We start from the raw sequence: 18,256 nt of genomic DNA, 5'->3' as shown, positions 1-18,256 counted from the left end.
TTTCCCAGTGTAGGACTCCAGAGGGGGGGGGGTACCTTGAATTGGCTTCCGTTTGAGATCTCAGCAACACGCGGTGGGTAACGGGGTGAGCTAATGTTGAATAAAAAAAACAACATCTTTTGCTAACTGATTGTAAAGTGTGACGTTAAAATTAAAAATGATCAGAAATTATTCCCTATATGGGGGGGGGGCTACTCCCTCCTCAATCCCTTGTTCTTGACGCTAAAGTTTTAAAACGTTTAAAAAAGCTCTTTCTTCGAATTCAAATACCCTTCTGTTCAGCTGTCGTTCTTAAAGAATTCTCACAGAATTCGAACTTTAGCTTAAAGAGCGAGGGATTAAGGAGGGGGCAACGCCCTCATGTAAGGAATAGTTTCTATTTGTTTTAAGTTTTAATGTTGGTCCTTACTTTCTGTTGAAACTTTTTTTGTTCAAGTTCTGATCATATTTCAAATCATGCCCAGGCCTAACGAAGGTATGATGTGGGTACCGGTCCCATAAATCCGTTTTTTTTTTTCATTTATATTGTATATATCAATAACCGTAAATTTTTTGTGAGTGTCCCGCTTGTTCGGTTTTTCTGCTCAAGAATTCAGATGGTTGATTATAAATAAAATTTTGGACAAAATATGAATATTAAATCAAAATTTCAATGAATAGTAGTCTTATTGAATAAGTTGTTAACCAATTTTTTCTAAAGAATTTTGGGTGAACGAAAAGGGGTATTATTGTTCATATAGATGGCGTAACGTTTGATCTTTTACGCGGCTGAAGCCATCATGACCTCTTCATAGTGTTCTCTAATGTTTAAAGAAATAGTATATATATGTTTAAATACATTGAAAATGATATCATTTATTATAGTTGTCTGTATCAGTCAAGTCCAAGGGAAGTAATTGCTCGTACTCATTAGTCGCAGCCTATTGTCTTTGTTTGCTTCCGTCGTAGAGCAACCCTTCTATTGTTGCCGCTAATTTTGTATTTTGAATTTATTTTCTTTAATCTTTATCCTACCTTGCTAAGATGAGTCAACCCCCTAAATTGCGAAAAAATAGTATATTATATTCTACAGAAGATACTGCCCAGAATATTCAAAAATTCCTTCTTTTCTTCACTATTTTTACTTGTCTTGCATTCTTTTTGACGGCTCAGTTACGCACGTGGGCAGATTTTCCGGGGGGTCAAATGCCCAAGAGGGGATTTTCCGGGAGGAATTTTCTGCGGAGGGATTTTTTGCGGGAGATTTAGCGCTCTGTGTCTAATTTTCGTTTTATGTTTGTAATTTTTGTTTCTGGAGATACTAAATTTAGCTGGGCTACCATTTTTCAAAGGTATATTATATTGGTTAATAAACCACTCGAAATAACCTGAAATAAAGCCAATAAGGCAGGTTGTAGTACCTCCAGAGATGAAGTGCTATCTTTAAAGGCAGGGTCAGATCTGGTGTCAATGACCATCTCCAGTCGAGAATAAGGTAATAAAAATACCTAATGCCCCATCCTTCCACAAATTGGAATATTTGTCTCCCATATCTGCACTTACTGATGTTTTACTGAGGAGTTTTCTCTTCCCGTTCCACCAGTTTCCAAAGTAAAAAGAGGAATATACATGCTCATAGCTCATATGAATCCTAGTCAATAAATGAAACCCAAAACGTGAGCAACTTTGTGTTTTTGACCTATTGCCTCTTTTATCCAGTGCTTTAGTTCAGCTACGTGCACAGTAATTGATTTTGGGATTTGCAAATTTGTCAAAATAATGGATCTGGTGAATCAAATGTCACACGATATGGTCAATTCTTGCTCAGTTTTGACAATTTCGTTCATCAGACATTAACATATACTTGTTATACTGCTTCCACGTTCAACATTCGCTTTGCGTGGTTTAAAAAAAATTGCTTCGTGTCCAATTCACTCAGTGTTTACGGCCAACTGTCGTTGGGCCAACAGTGTTTACGGCCAACTGTCGTTGGGCCAACAGTGTTTAAGGCCAACAACTATCGAAATATTCCGATTTAGCATCTATTAAAAATGAATGTTAAACATTCCTTGCATCAAAATTGTAAATAGCTCGCAGCTTGAAATAAGGTAGGGGATTAATATCCACAGGTCACAGCACCTGTTCTCCTACATCCATGTGTTCCTTCGCCTAAGCCATGGAGCCTTACGGAAGACAACGAAGCAATTACTTTGTTTTGTATTTTTTTTGCTGGACTAAATAAATTGGTTGACTGATCGACCACCCACTCAAGGAAGCACGGTTTTACAGTGTTATTTTGAACAATGTGTTATTTACCGATTTTAGCTCTTGTGTTCTTTTTTTTTTGCAAAAATTATTGTTGTTCCCCAGGTTTTATTTTTGTGCATGTTGCTTTATAGCTTGGCAAAACTGACACCCAGTCTAGTTGTACAAGTATTTTTCTCTACATATTTTTTTTATTGATTTTCACTTTCTTTCTAGGATGCTAAATATCAAAACCTAGATAGTAAAGGAGGACCGTCTGAAGAGGACGCAAGACCTGGGCGGCGACCTGGAAAAAGGCAGGAAAGGAGCGATATGAAAGCGAAACTAGGTCGGTGTTTATGGTAGAAACCAGTTTCTTTTTTTAAACTTTTATCTACAATTTAAGCATTAATAAGACAACAACTAATAAGAGGGGTGCCAGAGACTCAGACCGCCATTCATGACTGGCGCGAGAGTATTTAGGTATGGCCAGCGATCTAAATTAGTGATATTTGAGCTTTTTTTCTTATAAAAAGCTTAAAATCAATGTATTTGCGTGTATTTATATTTGTTCTAATTTAATTATAAAAATACTAATATTTTTTTCTGGAATGTTGCCATTGTATACGAGGCGTGTTTTTTAAGTAAGGTCCGTTTGAACATTAGTACACAACGAAAGACTATTTCAAAAAAGTAATTAGACAGATCATGGATGCATGTTTATTTGTTTTTTTGTTTGTTTTTTTCCCAGGGGTGATCGTATCGACTCAGTGGTCCTAGAATGTCACGAGAGGGCTCATTCTAAAGGGAATTAAAAGTTATAGAGCCCTTTTTAAGTGACCAAAAAAATTGGAGGGCACCTAGGCCCCCTCCCACGCTCATTTTTCCCCAAAGTCGCCGGATCAAAATCCTGAGATAGCCATTTTATTCACCATCGTCGGAAAACCTAATAACTATGTCTTTGGGGACGACTTCCCCGCAATCCCCGTGGGAGGGGCTGCAAGTTACAAACTTTGACCTGTGTTTACATATAGTAATTGTTACTGGGAAATGTACAGACGTTTTCAGGGTTTTTTTTTGTTTACGGGGGAGAGTTGAGAGGGGGTTTACATGGGAGGATATTTCCATGGAGGAGCTTCTCATGGGGGAAGAGAATTTCAATGAAGGGGGCGCAGGATTTTGTAGCATTATTTGAAAAAGAAACAATGAAAAAATGAATATGAAAAGTTTTTTTCTACTGAAAGTAAGGAGCAGTATTAAAACTTAAAGCGAAGAAAAATTATTTCGCATACGAGGGGTTTACTTCGCCCACTCTTTACGCTAAAGTATTTTTAGTAATTTTAACTATTTATTCTACGGCCTTTATGATTCAGAGGTCATTCTTAAGGAATTAGGACAAAATTTAAGCTTTAGTGTAAAGAGCGAGGTATCGACGAGAGGTGAACCCCCTCATATACGCAATAAAAACATAGCAATATAGAAGTTCGTTACGTAAGTTAATTCGTAAGTTACGTATATTTTTTACCAATGAAAACGTTCGTAAAAAATTAAAAGTTCTAGTTGCCTTTTTAAGTAATCAAAGATTTGGAGGGCAACTAGGCCTCCTTCTTCACTCCTTTTTTCTCAAAATCCTCCGATTAAAACTATGAGAAAGCCATTTAGTCAAAAAAAAATTAATATGCAAATTTCGTTTTAAATATTTATGTGTGGAGAGCAAAGATCAAAACATACATTAATTAAAAAACGTCCAGAAATTAAATAAAAAAAAAACAAGTTTTTTTAAATGAAAGTAAGGAGCAACATTAAAACTTAAAACAAACAGAAATTACTCAGTATATGAAAAGGGCTTTTCCTCCTCAACGCCCCGCTCTTCGCGCTAAAGTTTTTTACTGTTTTATAAAGTAGAGTTAAGAGAAAGAGTCAAACTTTAGCGTAAAGAGCGAGGCGTTGAGGAGGAAAGGCCCTTTTTATATACGGAGTAATTTCTGTTTGTTTTAAGTTTTAAACTACTTGAGTCTCTGAGTGCCAGACCCTCAGACCGCCATGCATGACTGGCGCGAGAGTATTTAGGTATGGCCAGCGATCTAAATTAGTTATATTTGAGCTTTTTTCATATAAGAAACTTAAAGTCATTGTATTTGCGTGTATTTATATTTGTATTAAATCAATTATAAAAATACTAATATTTTTTTCTGAAATATTGTCATTGTATACGAGGCGTGTTTTTTTAAGTAAGGTCCGTTTGAACATAAGTACACAACGAAGACTATTTCAAAAAAGTAAATTTATTATCAGAAAGTAAAATACTTTACTCTATTTTCAGGCATAGTTACCAAGGTTTCTCAAACAGATCAGGCCTCTCAACTAATTTTAAAGTAAACTTCATAAACTTGCCGCCGGCTCCAATAACCAAGAGCTCACTGCCGTTTTTATGTCGTCGTCATCATTGATAAGGTCACTACTGAGGTGGCAGTCGGCTGAACTGGAGACGAAACATGGGTTTCCAATATGACGTCCAAATCGGAACAACAAAACATGGAATGAAAACACACACACTCCCCTGAAAATTTGAAAGCCGAACAGGCTGTCTTCCAGCAGAAAATCATGGTGTTTGTGTTTTGGAATAGGCACGGTGTTTTTGTGTCAACTTGTTTTTGTAACGAGGAACCACTATCAATGCAGAAGCTTACTACTTAACCCTAAGAAAGCTCCACAGAGCAATTAAAAAAAATCAAAAAAAAATCTTGGCATGCTGAAAAAGGGAATTGTCCGTCTTCATGACAATGCAAGACCTCAGACTGCTTGTCAGACCCGCAATTTGTTGGATAGTTATGGGTAGGAAATTTTAGACCACCCACCATACAGTCCTGATCTTGCGCCAAGTGATTACCGTCCATTTCTCCACCTCAGGCAACTCCTCTGTGGTAACCGTTAGGTGTGGTAATTAGTTGAGAGGTATGATAAGTGTTACAACAAACTTGGCAACTATGCTGTTAAATAGAGTAAAGTATGTGCTTTCTAAAACTAAATTTGCTTTTTAAATAATCTTTCATTGTGTACTTATGTTCAAATGGACCTTACTTAAAAAACCCGCCTCGTGTAACTTATTAGTCAGTCGTCTTGGGTCTCTTAATAGGAAACACAAAACATGCGTCTTGGATCGCACAAAAGTTCGTTCTTACGTAGATGCGGTTTGCTTGCTCTTTCCCCCACCGAGAGCCTCTGGTTTAGACTCCTAGATAAATATCTTTGGCATAATTCCAAATCAGTGCAACGGTTTTGACAGCACACATCAACGATGTATTGAAACCCTTAAAGATATCAGGTATATGGACCTTTGAAATCATGCACTTTTTCGCAAAGAGGGTTCACTGAACACTTTTGTGTGTACTGAAGGCACAAAACAGACACAGAGATAACAGCTTTAGAGACGGGGAGAGCCATGTCAACCTTTTGATGCCAGTAACTTCCTCTTGGTTTCAATAATTGTATCTTGTATGTGATGAATGTTTTATATCATAGGTGCACGCTCGTTCGTTCCTACAGGGTGACGGGTAGCAGAGTATTTCCTGGGAAAGAGGGGTTAAAACTAGAAATAAGAGCGTTTCAAGTCATTATGTCTGAATTTCTCCCTCTTGTACGCCCTTCTTTTGTGCAGGCGGGCTTTAAGTTGAGCTCTAAGCTTTTGTTTATATAAGTTCAGCATTTAATTAATTCCTTGCCTAACAATACGTTTTGATGACCCTTCGAAAGGTAGAATTCAACTCCTAGGCTATGGATATGAGGATATGAAGGCTAGGATATGATGACATTTTGTAGAAAAAGTCAAAGAAGTCACTACAAATAATCGATTAAACTAGAAAAACTGGTTTGAAAACACAGATAATAAGAAAAACCAATAAAACAGACTTCAGGCTGGGACGCTCATCGCATTTAATTCGAGACACTGATAATAAGACACTCGGTTAAAAACAGGACTTCAGGACGCACATAAGGAAGGGGTGATTGGAAGGGACAAAACATCTCACTTTCTAAGATTGGTAGTGTTGATAACTCCCAGCCAATCATTATCTGAGAATAATCGCGTGAATGGATATCTGAGCCGTTTCCAAGTGTACAAAGCCTAACAGCCTGAAAGGTCTGTTTGTTTCCAACAATGACGGGACTGTATATTTTTTCTTTTTCTTCGTTTTTATACCTGAAGGCAAGCAAGGCATTCTCATTATATAGTATTCTTACATTCAGGTCTAATTAAAATGTCTTGAATTTTTTTTTAATTTGACATGTCTACCCACTTTATTCTGAACATATTTTTTTTAATGTTTTAATTTTTTTTCTTTTTATAGAGAGGAGTCGTCAAAGCGCTAGAGAGTGTAGAGCCAGGAAGAAGCTCCGTTATCAATATCTTGAGGAGCTAATTTCTTCTCGTGAAAAGGCAATCTTCGAGCTCCGAAAAGAGTTGGAAAGAGTAAGTTTGGTTAATTTATTAATCTGTCAATACTATTAGAAGTATCCCCTACTCTGTCTTGGTCTGTTTCATGTACAATTACTTGGGTGTTTTACGAAGCTTAATACCGTTTTTTAAATTGCTTTTGCAATTATAAGCATCTACTCGGGGCCATTTTTTTTTTATTCTTTTTTAGTGGTTTCTTGCTATCTGTTTTTTTTTTCGTTTTTTTTTGTGTATTTTTTTTCGTCTTGAAGGAGAATATTGAAAAAGAAGAGAGGTGATAAGGATAAAAAGTCAATCATTATCTAAGACGTAAAAGAATATGAATAGTGAAAATTTAATGTAGTTTGGTTCATCGTTGTTTGTGGTTGAAATTGACGATATTCGTGTCATTTCATTGAAGAAATTGATTTTTTACCTTTTTAAATTAATCTTGTTTTTAATTGTATTTTAAATTTTACAACTGGAAATTTCTTTTTCTTAAGCTTTGCAACAACAGGAAAAAGACCCTTTGAATGTTCTCCTAACTCTACAAACGCTTTTATTTAATTTGGTCTATGGGGTGTGCAGGGGGGGGGGGCTTAAGTCTTGCAATCAATATTTTATTTTCTTCGGGTGGTCCGACAGGACTGACATTCCGCATGCGTACTGATTTGCGATGCTATTTCACGAGTCAGTTATAATCAAATGACATTAATCAATAGTAATTGGTTATTTTTAATTAACACTATTCACCTCTAAAAAAGCATCCATAGCTCAGTGTTAGACTGCACGCGTGTCATGGGGGTGGATCGATTTGATTTCTGGTCATTGTATTTTTTTTTATATGTAACTTTCAAATAAAAAGAGTGAGCGTTCAATTCCTGCTTGGGCATATTTTTTTTTCAGTCATGGTTTTGTCCATTCTGTGTGGTTATTTTTATGACAATTCACTATTTTGTAAATACGATGCGCTTTTTAAACTTGTCAAGTATTTCGATTCAAAAGGGAATGGAAGTCATCCAGTTTCGTAGTTTGCAAGTACATTCTTAGTAGATCACTAAATCCACACCGCAACCTTTTGCCATTTAGGGTTTGGAGAATTGTAGGCATTTGGTTCTGGAATCACTCAAAGTTATATATTAAAAGGAGGATTAATTATTGTTATATTTACTTATTCAAATTATTTACTTATTTTTACTATTTAATAGACATGATAAAACCATGTATAATGTATAGCTTATAGAGAAATAATAGTTCTAAAAACCAATTTGCATTTTTTTCCTTTGATATTTTTTTAGTTGTCAGGTTGCATTTCAACTTTTTCTTGTTTATTGCTATTCCACACCTGTCTATCTAAAGTTTTTTTGTGTTTAGTAATTGGGGGGGGGGATGTTTAGTGAAATAATTTAGAGATACGAAAATTTTGCTTATGTTTTGAAAACCTTGAAAATCTTCTTTAGGAAAATGGTTACCTCTAGAACGCTAAGGAAATCGATGCGTGATAGAAATTATTATTTCTATATATATAAGTAAATAAATTATTTCTTAGTGTGCAGTTCGTTTTTAAATATAGAAGAGCGCGTGTTTTCTTGCCTGCTCTGCATGACATTAAACTTATTTAAAACGCTAAACCCAAACCAATGTTGGAATACTCAGCTAATTCCACACTAAATTCCTGTTCTCAGTACTTAAGCATACATTGTTTTGTAAAGTATGAATAATAAACTTCTTGTTATAAACTTGACGTTTTACAGGAATACCCAGCTAGTTCTATATAACTATGGTTTATATTTCTGATTGTACAAAGTGCATTAAAAAAATAAGCAGAATCTTTATTTATTTATTTATAATAATTTATAATTTATTTATTTATTTATTGCTTATTTATAATAAGCAGAATCTATTTGTTTATTTATTTTAATATTACAATGGATCTTTCAACTTACAATGGATTTACAACATTCATTATTGCAATGGATTTTTCAATATAACACCCTTCATTGTCAAATCACTTTACCATGTAATTACCTCCATCCTCATAGAATATTTTTAGTGAAATCTAGAGATCCCTTCAACCTTCGAACAAGTTCACAAGCACAATTCCTTCACAGTCACAGAAAACGGTTGCCATTGCCTTGTTGACAAAAATTTCATGTATTTTTGGAACGCCCCTCGTTTTATTGCATTTTGTGGTACCGGGAATGTAAATGTGGACCCAGGAGTCAGAATTGAATGATGGGTATGAGGGACGCACACAGCCGCATTGGTAGCCCATTAAAAATAAATAATAGTAACTCATTGTTTCGAAGTTAGGTTATACGGTATTACTTCACGAAACTTTATGATAGATATAGAAATTATGCTTAGGTTTTGAAAACTTTGAAAATCAACTTTAGAGAATTAGTTACTTCTTGAATAACAAGGAGATCGATGTGCAATACCAATCTCAGAAATCAATTCCTAGTGCGCAGTTAATTTTTAATATAGAAGAGCGCATGCTTTCTTGGCAGTTCGAAAAATTCGGAACTATACTGGATTTATTGTTTGTTTCAAAGTCATTGTTTCGAAGTCAGGTTATACGGTATTATCTCACGAAACTTTATGATAGATATAGAAATTATGCTTAGGTTTTGAAAACCTTGGAAATCAACTTTAGAAAATTAGTTACTTCTTGAATAACAAGGAGATCGATGCGCAATACCAATCTCAGAAATCAATCCTTAGTGCGTAGTTAATTTTTAATATAGAAGAGCGCATGCTTTCTTGGCAGTTCGAAAAATTCGGAACTATGCTGGATTTATATGGAAGATTTAACCTGTAAATCTTTTGTAATCCTTTTGTGTTGATAGGCTTGAGAGCTGGATAGTATCCGTGAGAGGGAAAGCTGGCAAAACTTTTGGGGAAATTTAAAAATGATTATTTCACTTCTTGATGAGTCTATCATCCTGGGGCAGAACTAAGGTAGATAGGCATACAATAAGGGTAATTTAGATAGTCTATCAGTTCTGTGAGCCATTTGAAGGCAATTGGAGACCAAAAATGATTCAAAGATTTATGACCGACCATGTCTACAGGATTTGCAAGCGAGTGGACGACTGAGATTTCTAACTAAGACCGTTTTTAATCAAAAATAGGCAAGGATTAATTAAAAAAAAAAAAAAAAAAATAAATTGTGACAGAAGTAAAGAGCGAAGTTGGGCCGAAGAAAAATTATTACTTCACGGTCTATATAACATAGATTTAATAAAACCTGTACAAATAAACCAACTGATGTTGTTTCCTATGTTTGTAGGAATATAGGAAACTAACGCTTTACTGAAAACATAAAAGCCAAGTAAAAAAAAGGATATTTATTCAGGGGTCGAAAGTGAGTACATAGTGTCATATCAACAGTAACTTTCAGTAAATATCAGTAACTTTCAGTTTAAAATTAAATTTATTATAGCTGGTATTATAGCTGGTAGTGTGTAATATACAATTTTGAGTTGTAAAAAAGACACGCTTTAGTATTACTCGAAATGAAGAACAAATAAACCATAATATGAGCCCTGAAAATCCGGTTATTCTCTCTATATAACGGAGAATTTCACGGTCTTACTATCAAGATGGCTTCACTTCGAACTTAACTACAAAATAATCGTAAAATATCCCTTAAAGGCTTTATTTTATACTCTAAAAAGTGTCCTTTAATGGTTTACTTTTACTGTACCAAAACACCTATATTGTTTTGTGTTTTCAGTAAAGCGCTAGTTTTCTATGATCCTACAAGCATAGAGAAATATCATCCGTTGGTTTATTTTCACTAGTTTTATTGATATATGTTAGGCAGATCGTGAAGTAATAATTTTCTTTCGTTTTAAGTTCCAACTTTGCTCTTTACTTCCCTCAGAAAAGCTCTCTTTTTAAATTTAGAACATAGAGCGAAAACACCGGACTTCCGTTTGATGGTGAATTTTTCTCGTTTCATTAGCTGGAATTTTATGGAAAGATGTTGAAAGAACTTTAGACCTAATACCTACTGGAAGATATCACCATGAGGAGTTAAGCAAGGGGTATGGATTTTAGTTGGATACAAATCATTACGGTGAAAAAGTGGAGTACCTTTATGTAACGAACTGAAAATTTAATGTGATAATTAAACATGTAGTGAAGTCTAATTTAGTGAACTCGAACAATTCACGTATATTAAAGTACATGGGTTTCACTTCATTTGCGCTCATAACATCTTAATTATTAGAAGGTGATCCATGTTCGAAAGTGATTTCAATTGTCCGACTCATTTAAGAAATTGCGGCTCATTAGTTTTGGCGGGTTTAAATATAATTGGCTCCTTTAAATCTAATTAGTCTAATTCATTTGCATAGAAATTCTAATGCATTAGCTTTTGAAAGTTAAGACTTTCTGCATTACCTAGCAAAAGTTTTATAAACCTAAAACGGCCAGTACAAGCACTGGTTTGCTGCCCGGGTTGGGAAAAGGGTTTTAGCCTCAGATAGGATTACGATGGAGGGTTCTTTTTGACCCCTCCATTCTGGAAAACAGCCAAACTTGTATCACTGAGAAACAAAGATCTTGGGTGGTATTAGTAGCGTTGAAGAAACAGGAGTCCTATTGCAAGTAGAATCAAAATTTTTAAGAATGTTGTTATCTTTTACCGACTGGAGTGAGGGACTGTTCATGTCCAAATGATGAGAACGAGGAGGGTTTTGACCGTTGGGGGGGGGGTAGAGTGGTGGAAGCCGAGAAAGTTTACATTTATTAATCTTTTTTTTGAAGGTTGTTAAGAGGTCGTCTTCATGCGTCTCGCTGCAACTTGTTTTTCTGTATTTTCCTTTTTATCCTGAAAAGTTGAAACCTCCTTTAAAAATGATCTTGTAATAAGAGTTCAGAAGCATGGACTTCAATGTCTATAAGTTCTGTTATTGTAGCCTAGGAAAGTCGAAACTCAGCGTCTGGGATTATTAAAATGAAAGTTAAAATTAAAACAGACTATATATACCGAAATAAAATAATAACCTCCGGATCAAAGCAAGTTTCCGAACCATTGAAACCTGGCACGTACGCGGGTGGGGGCCTTCGGGCCCGCCCCCCCACGAAATTTTGTGAAATGCTTAATTTCCCCATGGTTGCTTGGGATTTCTGGAAAAAGCAGGACATTTATTAAGAATCTTTATGCATGTGTGAACCTTTTTTGGGATTTTACAGCATGCAATTACCCGGTCAAGTCAATGCCCAATTATTAACCCACTTTTTATCTAACCTTTTACCCTCTTTGAAGTAATTAGTGATTGTACTGTTTTGTTTCTTTTTGTAAAGAGAGTGCTTTCCACATCAAAACAGAATATTAGGGCGTTTATCCCCGCTTTTTATGATAAAGTAAAGCTTTTAATGGATTAATTTTCGAAACTATAATTTTTCATTAAAATCAGTGTTTTTGCAATAGAATAACTACCCCCACATCACCCATATTGCACTGTTAACCCTAAAATTTCCCCTTCAGCGGGATATAATAGATTAATCACTGGTTCTAAATCGCTATGAACATAACCTGAGCCTAAAACGTACTTTTGATGCTTTAGTCTTCTTCCCCTTATTCGTTATAACACTACAGATTAATGCTAATCTGTATTTTCCGATATACGTGCTTTTTGCATTTATTTAGTTACTAAATAAAAAAGTGCTACATTATATCTGGTGTTTCGAAGGTTTTGCCCCCCCCGAAAAAATTCCTGCGTACGTGCTTGATTGGAACTATCCCTATTCGGAATTCTTATTTGTTTCGTCACAAACGTAGTTTCATCTAGCATTAGTAGTAAAGAGTTTAAAATTGAAATTGTTTTACAGTACCGACAGATGGTGCATGACATGGACGATGGTCGTACGCCAGATGGACTTCAGCAACTAATTGATGAAGGAAACCAGTTGGCTCCTTAGCCTCGTAAAGACTAAATTTTAATATATTCTTGTTGTTTTAAAATTGTCGTATTGTTTTCGCTTGCAAATTGAATTTACAAAAAATTTGTTGTCGATGAAAAGAGTTAATGCCGAGACATAATGACAATTAATTTGGTTTTTAAATTCTTTGCTGGTAATTTTTTCTTTAATTTGTATAAAAGTTGATCTCTATAAAATTTGTATAGAAGCTAATATCTATAAAATTTGTCTTTAGATTTGTATAAAAATCTAAGTAATCACTAAGTTTTAGACATATTGTTTTCCATCTTTGAGCTTGTCAAATTGAGCGCAATTCAACATGGTAACATTTTTTACAAGACTAACTAAACATACCTTTAGTCTGGTGTTGAGACCCCAAATCCAACAGTTTTTTTAGTTTTAAATTTAAGTGTCAAAACAGTTGATTGCCTATTTTCTAAAAAAAAATTGTTAATGTCTCATATTGACAGAAATGTTTTGGTCAGGGAAGACACAACAATTTCTTCTTTTTTATACAAATTTTGCCTTTTTCATACTATATTTAATGAAATATATTGTCCCTACTGAAACAAATAAGCAGATAAAATAATCAAAACATTAAAAAAAAAGTTTTCCTCAAAATGTCTGGTACAAACCAGCCATGTGTCAATCATTATTGTTAGGTTTATTAATGAGTTGTATTAATCCATTGAGAAATATATGGGGCTGAATCAGATAAATGAAATTGATCATTGTGATTCACCATGGAGTACTTCTTCATCTCAAACTCAAAGTAGGGAGTGAGTTGTTTGTCCCAAAGTAGGGACCCCAAAGTCCCAAAGTAGGGACGAGTGGGAAACTAGTTCTGCTTTCAGATATGGCGGTGTCAGAGCAAAGTCATCCTTCAAATTAGAAAATTGTTATTTTCAAAGGAAAATATTGGGCAATTTTAAATGCTTAAGGTGTATGTTCTCTCTGAAACTAGTTTGTCACTTGAACTAGAAATTCAAAAGGGCAGTTGTCACTAGTTTGTGACAAGCCTGCAGCTGTAGCTTACACCAAAAGAGCAAGATACTTGTAATATTAGTTTCAGCTTAACGCATCCATCGACCCATAGTTGCGACAAGTGCTAAGACATTTTCTTTGAGAAAGACATAAAATTCCCTCAAAAATAGGAAGCAAATTTCAAAAATATGACCCAATTGATTGATAAAGTTGAATCTTAGCTATCAAGTGATAGCAAAATTGCTCTATTAAACTGAAACATATAACCCCAGGGCAGCAGAAAAACAACATACCAAAAATTGCAGAGGGAATGTAAACGTTGATCCTTACAAATAACTTGTTTCTGAAGAGCGTTTGGGAGAGAATATCCCTCGTAAATCCAATATAAAGGACGTTGTCATCAGGCTCCTAGATGTGAAAACCCCAAACATGGGCACCAAGTTATTTTTTCGGATGAAACTGGGACTAATAATTTGAATTAAAAAAGGCACCAATATCATATAATCAAATTTTCATGGATATTGTGTACCACCTTAAAACCTTTCATGAGGCTTGACTCCTTAGGATGGTTCTGCCTCGCCCCCAAGTGGTTGTCAATAATTTCGAACCTAATCTTGATTTAGTCAATTCATCTTACTATTATCTTATGTGATCATTTGTTTTGCAAAAGAAAAAATTGCGTCCAATAGAGGAAAAGAAGTAATATCCTTGTACATTTCATTCACATTTCGTTAGGTCTTGTGTCTGGCAGAAAAGATTATTTTGAAATATATAGTAGTTAGTTGCGACACCCTCGACATTGTTCAGTGCATCCCATCTGTTTTCTTGGCATTAACTCTTCAAGTAGAAAATATAAAGAAAAGCTTTACAAAAATTACAAATGATGCTTTCAGTGTTACCAGTGATTTTATTGTTTGGTTTCTGGATGAAAATATATTGTACCTTTATCGTTTCTTTTTTTGCGTGCATAATTTAGGAATATAGATATAGTAGCTGAGAATATAGATATATATAGATGTATGAATATGTGAATATAGATATAGTAGTGTATGATAATGGTCAAACTTTTAAAAAGCTATACAAATGCAACTTTAAATTTTGCAAGTATAACTTGGTCCATAAAAAAAGTAAAAAAAAAATTAAATAAATAACTGCGTCTAGTTTTATTTTTTTTATAGCAGGATTCACGGAGATGCCAAAAAATAACAGTATTAGCGCCGACCTTTCCTATTATCTTTTTGTTCTTTTTCAATTGCAAAAAGTAATTGCCCTTCTAAATTTTCTAAGTGTTCCAAAAAAACCTCCACTTTCAGATTCACCATAGTTCCAAATAACAAAGATTTCCATATATCTTCCCCAAAGTTTAAAATAAAAAAAAAATATTTTTCTATAGTTAAAGTTTCTATATACTCCACATAAACATTTGTTAATAGTGGACTTGAAGGTCCCCGATTCGTAATCCCTTAATGTGAATGATAAAAAAAAAACTAAGAAATATAAAGACTCAATAATGTCGAAATATCAAATGAATATCAAGCTGTTTAGTTTTGATATAAAAGCAATGCATACATATGAACCATTTGATAAATTTTTATGATTTTATCAAAATACTGGAACAACATATAGAAAAGATAGAGGGATTATCTGCGGGAATTGAAATAGAAACTATATTAAATTTAGTTAAAATAGCTAGTAAGTACACAAATTATTTAGGGTCTGGAGATAATTTTTTTCATCAAATTGAGGGATTACCAATGGAGAGACCTTTACGTTCAATGTTAGCAAATACTTATGTCGGGTATATAGCAACTTCAACTATAGAAACATATTCTTAAAAATCTATGGTGAACCAGAAATTGCAGGTTTTTTGGAAAATTTAAATTATTTACGAAGGGAAGTAGTTTTCACAATTGATAAAGAAACAGAGAATAAGTTGCCGTTTTTGGATACCTGGATTCATAGAATAATGAATCAGATTTTTCGTAAACCGACTAACGAGATATCTTAAGTGTTGACGTGGCCTGTGCCAAAATTTTATTTGTGTGTTTTTCAAAGTGACGTGGCTTCATAAGCCCAAATTTCAAAAGAGGATCACATGTATACGAGCGGTTGATTCGCTCAAACGTCAACTAAACAACAATAACAACCGACTAACAATAACCGTCATTTGTCTTTCATGTCAAATCATCCAATCCAAGTGAAAAGGGGAGTAGTTATGTCTTTAGTCGATAAGGTATTAAAATTAGCATCACTAGAATACATAATTAATGAACTAATTTTCATTAAAGATATTTTAATTGGTAATGGATACTCCGAAAAGATGATAAATAATAGAAAAAAGTTAATTGAACTTGTAATAATAGAAGATGTGTCAAACCAAAATACAAATTACGTAACTTTGCCGTATTCCTAATTTTGTTACAGAAATTAAGAAGGGAACTGAAAAGAGATAATGTAAAAACAGCGTTTAAATTCCGACAAACTACAGGCTCTTTACTAAACAATAGAAAAGAAAAGATTACAAAAAACACAAAAAGGGGGGCATACAGAATTCCTTGTTCTAAAGGGAAATTTCATGTAGGAAGGATACACCAAAATTTAGAAAATAGATTACAGCAACATAAATATGCCATAAATTGCAAAAATACAATCAAAAACCGAAAAAGTTTCGATCAGCTTTAGCAAAACATTTATTAGACTCTCTTCATCATAATATATTATTTGATCAAATTGTAGACCCGTCTACAGGACTATTGCAAAGTTTTAGAGAAATTAAAAAAAAGATCTATGGGGGTATTAGTATTAATAGAGATAAAGGGGATTTTAGAATAAGCCCAATTTATAATAATTTAATTAGGGGTCACGTTAAATATTATAACAGTAGGGAGTTACAGGGAGTTCAGTGTAGTAATAGCAGCTCTGGAAGCTGTTTATAATGTGAGTTGTATTAATTTTTTCTTCTCCAGTATGTTTTAGTTGTCGTTTTTTTTAGATGGTTATATTAAAAAAAAGAATCTTGTTTCTTTTTCGTTGAGAAAGGCTCCCGGGCGTTGAGCCAAAATATTCGAATTTTTATTGTTGTTTATATAAATTAACCCGTTTCTTTCTCTTAATTTTTCGTATCAACAGAGCTTATAGTATACCCATTTCCTGCCTCCTGTGTATCCGATTCCAATGGCAAGTGATCTCCAGTCTGAGAGCACTTTTAATTACTTTGTTCTCTGGAAAGTTGTTTGTAGGTTAAAGTCTTATATGAATGAGCCCAATTTATCTCTTTTGACAGGCTAGGCTTTGCACGCTTATTAAATGGGTTATGTAGTTCTAACTTGTCAGATTGACCGAGGCCACTACACCATATGGTGTATCTAGTCGAATTACCACATTATCTGGATACATAATCTTGTCTGGTGCTAATCCACTGTTTTCCCCGCCATTCTTTGACAATGCATATTGCCACGTCTTAAACCCTTCTGCGATAATTGCCAAAAACAGTTTACTAAGCTGTTCTCAAAGGGTGGATTAGTAGGGAAACTTGTGTTCAATCATGCTTTGGTTCTTCTGATCTACATTTGCCCTTTGAGAATTGCTCCGTTTTATGAATTATGAAATAAATCTAAAGGACGCGAAGAAAGACCAAGGTCATCGAAGCTCCATAACCGAACGTGAATTTATTATCTACAACAAGCTTTTGCCAATTTTAAGGTATAAACTATTAATAATTAAAATTCTTTTTGTTTTCTTAGTAGTAACAATTTATTTTCAAAAGCTACTAAAAAACGTCAAATAAAAGGTAAAAGGAGTTGAGAGGGGGTGAACCAGCAGCAACAATAGTTCTAAAAAAGGGGCGAGATGAAAAATGAACTAACCGCTGGACCCAATCATGTCCTTAAAAAAAGAAGAAGAAAAACACGGGTGGACAATGGTGTAATGTTGATACTATAAACTTTTAACAGCGTGTGCCTTGCAAGTTTAATGTGTATTTTACCTAATTGAATTTATTGCGGCAAAAAATGTACCGTCTTCTTGCATAAGCTTTTAGTTTAAAATACGATTCTTTTTTTTTTACTAATAGCTAAGTTCTTTCAAAATTAATAACTAGTAGAGGTTCGAGCTATAGCCTTGGCCTATAATCGAAATCAAGTCATCAAGTTTAATTCAAAATCAAGTAGTTGCATGCATCAAGCCATGGGCTAATTGTTGAAAAAGCCAAGAGAGATAGTCCAAGTGAGTGAGAGGTAAATCTGGCATATAAAAAGGATAAGGGAGCCCAAGTTCTAAAAGGATAAAGGATAAGGGAGCCCAAAGGAGAGGGTAAGGAACAACTACTGTTCCACCTCCTTTGAAGACCAAAAATACATTAACAATGCAAAAGTAACGAAGCTCGAAAAACATGGCACTTTTTTGGTGACTCCCCCCTCGACCCAGGAAAAAAACTGCATCAACGTAACACTGCGGAAATTTCTGCAGGCTCCATTGTCCTCGTATCACACTTAAGCGCCCCCACCTAGTAAAGAGCATTGTGACTTCTATGTACTTTTCTTTCGCCGACCACTTTGGATAGCTATAGAACCCATACAGTGGAAACTGGCGCTAATTATTGACAAGAGTCATCAGCGCCATCTTGCTTTTGGCCGTTCTTGGTATTTTCAAGCTTCAAAATTGTATTATTTGTTTTTTAATGAG

General features: G+C 34.4%; 1 protein-coding gene across 1 annotated transcript in view; it reads left to right on the top strand.

Annotated features, from left to right (window-relative positions):
* The window catches only part of LOC136040758 (cAMP-responsive element-binding protein-like 2), a 44,474-nt gene extending 29,949 nt beyond the window's left edge, over positions 1-14,525 (top strand). Inside the window, exons 2-4 of the mRNA XM_065725078.1 lie at positions 2,461-2,572; positions 6,570-6,691; positions 12,500-14,525. Of these exons, the coding sequence (XP_065581150.1) occupies positions 2,461-2,572; positions 6,570-6,691; positions 12,500-12,589 (324 nt within the window). The 3' untranslated portion in view covers positions 12,590-14,525. The remainder of the gene's footprint in view (positions 1-2,460; positions 2,573-6,569; positions 6,692-12,499) is intronic.
* The last annotated feature ends 3,731 nt before the right edge of the window (positions 14,526-18,256 follow it).

The sequence above is a fragment of the Artemia franciscana genome, chromosome 21 (assembly GCF_032884065.1).
Source record: "Artemia franciscana chromosome 21, ASM3288406v1, whole genome shotgun sequence".
NCBI lineage: Eukaryota > Metazoa > Arthropoda > Branchiopoda > Anostraca > Artemiidae > Artemia > Artemia franciscana.
The sequence above is the reverse complement of the archived record's forward strand: the minus strand, read 5'-3'. Positions and strand labels throughout refer to the sequence as shown.